The sequence below is a fragment of the Charadrius vociferus genome, unplaced genomic scaffold (genome assembly GCF_000708025.1).
Source record: "Charadrius vociferus isolate BGI_N301 unplaced genomic scaffold, ASM70802v2 scaffold53, whole genome shotgun sequence".
Lineage (NCBI taxonomy): Eukaryota > Metazoa > Chordata > Aves > Charadriiformes > Charadriidae > Charadrius > Charadrius vociferus.
Genome location: NW_009647574.1, coordinates 366,915 through 375,022, shown reverse-complemented (window position 1 = coordinate 375,022; position 8,108 = coordinate 366,915). Strand labels below are relative to the sequence as shown.

The 8,108-nt window shown below is 48.7% G+C and overlaps 1 protein-coding gene across 1 annotated transcript in view; it reads left to right on the top strand.

Annotated features, from left to right (window-relative positions):
* Positions 1 to 8,108, top strand: part of STK32A (serine/threonine kinase 32A) — a 30,692-nt gene that overhangs the window by 15,481 nt on the left and 7,103 nt on the right. The window contains exons 5-6 of the mRNA XM_009880904.1: positions 468 to 505; positions 6,179 to 6,268. Coding sequence (XP_009879206.1) covers positions 468 to 505; positions 6,179 to 6,268 — 128 coding nt within the window. The remainder of the gene's footprint in view (positions 1 to 467; positions 506 to 6,178; positions 6,269 to 8,108) is intronic.

Genomic DNA, 8,108 nt, shown 5'->3' with positions numbered 1-8,108 from the left:
GTTGTCTGAGGTTTTTTTTTTCATTCAGGAAAAAAAAAAATGTGCAGAACTTACTTGTTTCTAGAACAAAGATGCTAAAATAATTTGATTTTTACTGAGTAAATGGGGAACAGGTCTCAATATAGTATTGAAACAGATTAAGAAGTAGAATGAGAAAAAAGATAAAAAGTTCTAATGTTGCGGGTGGACTACCTGGGTGCTGCTAGACCAAACCACAGCAGCTTCGCAGCCGTAGCCCTGTACCACTATTTCTGCTCTTGCTGTTCCAGTAGTCATTCTCTCATGCCTAAACCAAACCCTGCAGGAACGTCAGAGCTGAAGAGCCCCAGCAAAGACACCTTCTCGGGCGCGATGTCTCTGGGAGCATGTCCCCCCAGGGCCTGGGCTTCCCTCGAGTGTCTCCAGCCATGTGGCATGTCCCATTTCTAAGCTAATGGCTCTCTCCCCTTCTCTGCCTTTTTTCTTAGGGACATCAAGCCTGACAACATTCTACTGGATGAGCATGGTAAGTGCCAGTTGCTTTGTGGTCATGCAAATGCATAAAAGCAGAGTCAGAAACAGGACACCCAAGTTCAAGTTTAGATGTTTGCTCTTTTCCTCATTTGGTGTTGCCTTTTCTCCCTCGGTTCCGTGAGGAACCAGACCATCCTTTGGTGCTTTGGTTGCTGTCTTTTGATTTTTGAGTGGCAGCATCGTGTACCTTCAGGGCACTGGGCACCCTGTGATGCTGCGGTATTTCTGGGGGTGTTTAGTCTGACTGACTGACCTTCTGCTGTCTCTGGAAGGCACTGGCAGGGGCGACACTTCGTGCTGCTGGGGCTCAGTTGTCTAGCAGACCTCATTTAAAGTCCTTCTTGGCCGTTGCTTAAAAAGTAATCATTTGAATGGAGCTGCTCATGCAATTGCAGGCTGTGTGTAATGAGTGCTCACAAACAGAACGAAATATGGGTGAACAGATAATCTTCATTCAGGTGATTTTCCTTGAGCATTTGATATTGGGAGGGAGCTTTGAAGAGGATTTGGGGCTGGCGATATTATAGATGTTGCTATCATTTTTTCTTTAGTCTTTTTCTCAGGCAAAACTCTACCTATATTCTTGCATTACTCTCTAAACACGTTTTTTTGTCCTGGCAAAGCTCTCGCAGTAAAGAGTTGTCTGATATTTATTAGCTTTTAACTCATTAGAAAAACACTTTGTCATTTTGTATTTTTTGCCAATCCATGTAACTGGCTTGTTGTGAGAAATCTTCGCTAGCAGCTGCAGCGAGGCACTCGCAGAGAGAAAGTCAGTCCAGGGACCAGGTGTATCTGAATTGGTTATCACTTCAGAGACTGTAATGGAGATGCTGCGGCTCCCACGGAATGGCGGTGGCTCTGCTGCGTGAGGAGGGTTGCCTGGCAGCACCGAAGCCCGCACTCCACCTGTTTTGCATATGACCTCTAATTTCAAAGTGCCAGCTAATTATTTATTTAGGAGCTGTCAGCAAACCTGCTTCTGCCTCCAAGTGCTGTAGCCTCTCTCCTGCCTCACCGGGTTCTTCTCCTGCTGTTGCCCCGTGCACAGCCGATGCAGAGACCCCGTCCTCCCCTCCGCCAACCCCCACCGAGGCACCGTGGACCTGCTCGGCCAGCGGGGCTGCCGGCACGGCCGGGGCTGCCTTCGGTCAGTCCTCACCAGGGGACACGCTCGGGTGACCTGTCACCATCTTCCAACAGCCCCTGTGCCCCGTAGGAGTGGGGCGATACAGCCACCCGAGAGGGAGCACGAGAGCCGTGGAAATGTAGGTCAGCATTTCCCAAAGAGGGAAAAACAGAGGGGAAAAGGCTCTGCTTGGCTCTGCAGTTGCATTCAGCGGGGTGTAACCTGCAAGCGTCTATAATGACACTGCAATTTGGGTTGATTTTTGAGCCCATTCTCTGCTCGCTGTGATGTTTTAACTGTTGCAGAGGTTTCAGTTATTTTCTGTGGATTTACCCTTGAATTCACTGTCCTTCTGACTGTGACTGCTTGTATTTCTTTCCTTCATCCATGGCAGCAAAGGTGTGTCCTCTCATGCATACAGAAAGATGTGTGCAAACAGTGTGCAATTTTTTCCCGTCCCTGGAGCAACTGTTATCATAGCGTGTTTATCTATATTTAGCCTAGTAGATTGCACTTGTTTTTCAGTACCTCTTTCCCCGTGGAATGGTCTGCAGCTCCCCGTTGCTTCTCCTCTCCCTTCACCAGGCTTTCACAACTCTGATCACAAAATATATGCTATTTGCCAGCATCAATTTTTTATAATGTTCTTGATTGAGACCAGTCCCCTGAGAGTGTGAAGCACCTGAAGACCTTCAGCAATCAGACTTCAGTCCTTTGGTTTTTAGACTGTTCTTGCCACCTCACTCTGCCCTTTGGCCCATCTTCCTTTCCAGCTGTGAAGCACCTTTCCAGCTGTGACTCCTGCTCCCTTTCAGATGTACGTGCCGAAAGGCGCTCACGTCTGTTACAAACCGCAGTGCCCTTTCTGCTGGTGTTAAGCCCTGACGAGGCTGCAGGAGCCTCTGTGCACATCATCTCATCTTTGTGTAGGAGGCTGGTTCAGGGCTTTGATAGTGCAAATGCCTCTCATGATGCCATGAGCTGACACGTGGTGTCCTGCTGCTGACTGTCGTGACCTTAACACACCCCTCATGCGTTTGCTGCTGTCACCCTCGTCAGTGACATTCTGTATTACCATATCGATTTCAGCTAAGAAATTAAAGTGAGCCATAAATAAGGTGGGATGTCAGGCAAACGTCTTTCTGTGCAATAAATAAAGCAGTTGTTCGACATCAGAGATTGCGATCAGGTCCCACAACGAAAAATCCTCAGCCTGCAACAATGACCACCTGCAGCAGTCATTCCAAGCACAAAGTGATTTCCTCCTTTAATGACAAGAGTATCGATTTGGCTCAATGACAGCACAGCTCACCTGGGAATAAAAGAATATAACAGATGGCAGTTTCCAGGAATTGTGAGTAATTCATCAGGAGCTTTTGGCCAGGTCCTTTGTCTAATAAAATTGAAGAAAAGCTCAGTTTTATCTCTAGTAAAACTCAGAGTTTTTTTGCAAGAGCCCCATAATGGCTTGTACCTTTCTGGTGCCACTGCCGAAAGGTTCTCGAGGGCAGTGCTGAAGAGGGCGCGTTCATGCCAATGCAGGCACCACATGTGTAGCCCGTGTGCTCTCCAGTCTCAGGTAAGAAAGTTACAGCGCAGTCTGTCCAAGAGCCTCTGTACTCCACTGCTCCGAATGTCTCCAGTTTCATGTTCTTTGAAACGTTAACTTGCTTGAATCTACAGAGGCCTTATACTTCTTGCACAAAAGATGCTCTAGAAAGGTGGAGGAATTATGTAGTAACAGAGGTGCTGAATACAATCAGAAAATTCTTTGCCTTAACGCAGAACCAAAGGCTTGATCGGACAGTGCCAGTTTCGGGCAGACAGGTGAGCTTCGGGAAGGACATAATGTGGCGTACGGCTCTCTGCAAACTGGCTGCAGCTAGAGACGCTGAGCAATCAGGAAAACATGAGCCCTAAGGTTGACCCTAAAGCTCAGCAGCAACATCCAGCGCTTCCCCCTTGGTTACCAGTAGCTGCCATCCCTGGTCGCCCGGACCACCCCGTTCTGTCGCGCAGCCCCGTCGTGCCGGCCGGAGCCGTCTTCCTCAGCCTCGTTGGCTTGAGTTGGTAATTTCCCAAGTGGGCTAGTTTATAAAACTTGTGATTTATTTGAAGTGAGTAGTTTAAAAGATGCATCCAGAGAAAGGCACGTTTGTGCTTGGAATATCAAATTCTTAATAAGTCTTTATGATTCATGTTTATGAAAACAGCTCCCCACAAAGTGGAGTGAGAGCTGGAGATGAAAGGAAAAGCAATGCAAGGACGTAGAGGACATATCCAGACAAGACAGTTGTCTGTCCTTCTTTTCTCTCAAGTACTCCCCAGCGATTTGACGCCCGTTCGTTAGCGGGCAGACTGAAGAAGAGAGGGAACAGCTGATGTGTGAAGCAGTGTGAGCAGCAAGGAGGGACACGTGCTCTTGACAGGTCGTTCGGGTACGGGTGAGGGGCGACTCTGACACCTCGCTCGCACTCCCAGCAGTGCCCACGGCTCACCGGAGGGGCCACAAGTTTTCTTTTCTTCCTTCAAACTCAAGCCTGGCAAGCAGCACAGGTTTGATAAGGAAATCTGTCTGGGTGGGACACGCAGAGAGCCCCGAGTGCAGGGACAGGTCCTGCCCGGACGGGCTGTTGGCAGGTCGTGCTCCTGCCGCGCTGTGCCTGCCCCTTCCCTGCCCGAGGCAGGACGATGGTGGGATTTGAAATTGCTGAGAAGCTGGATGATAACTTCACGGGGAGGGGCTGAGGGATGTATTCTTCCTCGCCAGAGGTGGACACAGAGGTGGAAGTTGAGCGGTTGTGGTGTGATCCCATGGCCTTGTGGCCAGACGTGAGGGTCATGTCTGTGCCGGCGGGAGGGGTGCGGACAGGGCTCGGTGGGACGCAGGAGCCGGTGCTGACACAGAGGGTCCTTGTCCCTGGCAACGCACAGCCCAAGCGCTGAAGGTGCCCAGGTTTGCACAAAGCGTGGCAGGCTGCCTCCCCCAGTTCTGGTGGGCGCCTGGTCCGCTCCTCGCCTGTCTCTGGAGGAGCTGGACACGCACGTCCGGCCCCCCCCGCGCTGCAGGACGCGCACTTCGGGTGTGAGTGCTCCGGAGCACGTTTCGCACACTGTCCACGGGCTGATATGGAGAGCGGGCAAGAGGCTCCTCTGCTTTACACACTGCATGTGTCGTGGAGGAGACACGGGCAGGAGCATGGATGTGACACACTTGTTTTAGATGAAATCACAAATTCTACTTTTATTCCCCACATTTTCCCAGCTAGATCAGATATGTGCAGCAGGCAAACTGGTATCACTGTTCTCCTGTAACAGATATATATAGGCACAATTGTGAAGATTTACTTCAACGTGTCATAGCATCCAGACAGGACAACAGGAGTTCATTACTGAAGCATCTACTTTTAGACATACAAAGGTGGTCTTATTCTACTTTAACTGGTGAACTACAGCAGCAGTGAATTTCCAGCTGTCGGAGCTGATGACTGAGGGAAGTGTTGTCATAGCGTCTCCATCAGTAAAAAGCTGCTTTGGTTTGAGCTCTGTGGTCAGAGGAAACAACAGCAACTCGGCCACCCTCTGTTATTGCAGAGGAGGTGATGAGTCAGCAAAACACAACATACAAAACATCTGATGCTTCTGATAAGGAGCCCGGCTCTGTCAGGGCTGGGCAGGGTCAGTGCCCAAGGAGGAGGTGCGTGAGGTCGGGAAGGAGAAAAGACTCTGCGTGGAATCAGACGAATGAGGCTGAGCTAACCCACAAGTTTAAAAGAAATTCCCTTGTATTGATCCCCTGTACTGCTCTACGCGGTTGCTCTGCTGCTCGCTGGTAGGAGTTTAGCGAGTAAGGAATAATAAATTAAGTGCCTGCAAACAAAAAAAGTAAGTGCAAGTGAAAGAGCCGGCAGGAGCTAGGTGGAAGCATTTCCTTTCTCATCCCTGCAAATCACATCCGCCCCTTTTATTCCCTTTTGGGTTTGCAGGCAGCAGTTGTGCACATGGTGGCAGTGACAGCAGAAACCATTCCTACCCCACCAGGGGGGTTTCATGATGTTTGAATTCCTTGCGCAAGGCTTTTCTGCTTGCTGCCAAAGCTATTTTGTTCCATTCTAGAGACATCCTCTAAAGAGGAAAATGGAGAGAGTGCTTAGTACCTGGGAACACCAAAGGACAAGTAGCTAGACAGCAAAAAATATCAAGGATTTTATCTTTTTCCAAAAACATAGTGCATGTTTTTCTGCAAGAAAAGTTCAGTTCTCTTTCCTCCAAAATTTATAAAGACTCAAAACAATCATCATTAGATGACCTCTTGGAGAACATTTTTTGCTCCCCAAAGGGTAAATAAGGGCATATTTGATGTAACAAGATACATCTGTAAGAAGCCCATGAGCTGAAATATTTTCTATCAATTCTCCCACCAGAATTTTTTTTCCTTGAAGCTCCTTTCCATAGAGTATTTCAGTTTCTGATTCAAAGCTGTTTCTCATGTGAAATTACAGCAAGTCAAGTTACACTTCAACCTCTGTCTTTCAGGGCACGTGCACATCACCGATTTCAATATTGCCACGATGCTGACTAAAGAAATACAAGTCACCACCATTGCTGGCACAAAGCCGTATATGGGTAAGGACCGATGACAATTACGTGTTCTTGAATTGCCATTTTATGGGCTTGACTTGACAGCCATGCTGGGATTCAGATGAAGTCTTTTTTGGTGAGAATTTGGATGCTTTTCTTCCCGGTGTGTAACAAACCGCATGCATTTGTTGGACGTGAGGAACTTGCTCGAGAGGTGCTGCCGGGAGCGTGCGGGAGTCCCTCCCCAGTAACACCCTGATGCAGCTGCAAAATGTGATTTCACACAACAGACCAAAGCAAGCATACTGTAAACACAGATTTTAGTGCTGTTATGCCATACTGTACAGCATGTTTTTGATTATAAAATGAGATAGTTGCACTCCTGAGATCTCAGAGCATTTCACAAGCAGCCGTTGAGCCATGTAGCAGTGATGAAACGTCTTGCTACCCTTGAGAAGGAGAATGGAGCACAAAGGGTTGTATTTAGTCCCTCAGTACATTAGCACAAGTCTGACACTGCTGCATCGCTAGCAATAATTTGAATTATTATATAAACGGGCTGCTTTAAAAACTAGCTTTACTCTGTGCTTAGGCCAAGTGAGTGGACATATTTTCCTGGGCTGCAGCATCTGCTCGGCACGGTGGGGAAGAGCCGGTATGCTGGCGTCAGGCTGACACAGTCGAGAGCGGTGCCGTGCTGATGCCAGGTCTGCATCTGGAGGAGGCGAGCGAGGCTGAGGACAGCATCCCGTCCTCGGGCAGTGGGACGCGCGGGCAGCTGTAACTGGGGTCGGCAGAGCGCAGCGGTGACGGGTGTGCATTGCCCCTAGCAAAGAGGGCACAGCCGGTGCAGAAGTGGCCGCCACAATTGGCAGACAAATGCTGAGTTTCACACCAGTGAAATCCTTTTGAAAAGAAAAACATGCACAGAGAGACAGCAATGTTCCCTGTTTTGGTTTTTTTAGTGCTATTCTTGCCTCCCAGCTCACACAAAAATCCTACAGTATTTTTTTTCCTTAATCTCAAAAGGGAAATTATTGGCTAAGAAAGAGCATTTCATTCTGTGCCTCCACCCACTTCCTATTAGCTTGGTAACCTCCTCCTAAAAAGCTGTGGCTCTCGGGCTTCCTTCAGTTAAAATCTGCTTCTCCCTGCCAAGGGTGCAGTTGGCACTATGTCTGCGCTTACACTGAATATTAATGTTTCTGAAGAGCTGCTTCCATTCGCTGTGCGAGGCCGTATTTAGGCTCTGCCAGATTGAAGTACTTTAAATATGAACAAAGGGATTTGAGTGGGACGGGAGCAGCTTTCCAACATGAGGATCTGCTGAGGACGAGGTGAGGGCAGAGGGGCTTTCGGGGGGTGGTGGTGTGAGGAGATGCTCAGGCCACTTTTATGCCTAGAGTCAGTGAATTAGGGTTAGTCCTTGTTCCGAAGCACATTTGCTGTGGGATAACAGGCAAGTCCCGTGTCAGCAAAAAGAGTTTATTCTGTTCAGGCTTTGTGGGCAGAGCAGCACTGAGATGCACGTGGGGGGGACCGTGGGGGGCTGGGGCTGCAGGAGCGGAAGCTCGGCAGCGCAGGAAGGGGTCTGCGGCGGGACGGCTGTGGTGCTTTGCACGACGGAGGAAATTAATAGGGTCTGGTGAAGCTCTTAGTAATTATACAAAACATTTTATAATCCAAAGGAACTGGGTTGTGTTTATTGAACATCAAACATTCCATTTACAAAGGTGATAGCACACCTGTTGCTCAAGGCCATCCCATCATTTACACTCATTAATCAATTAAGTTCTGTAACATTTCACTGAAGTAGAAACTATTGACAGTCCCATTTCACCGGCAAGGAGACTAAGGCACGGAGGAGCTGAAACGCCTGGTTGGG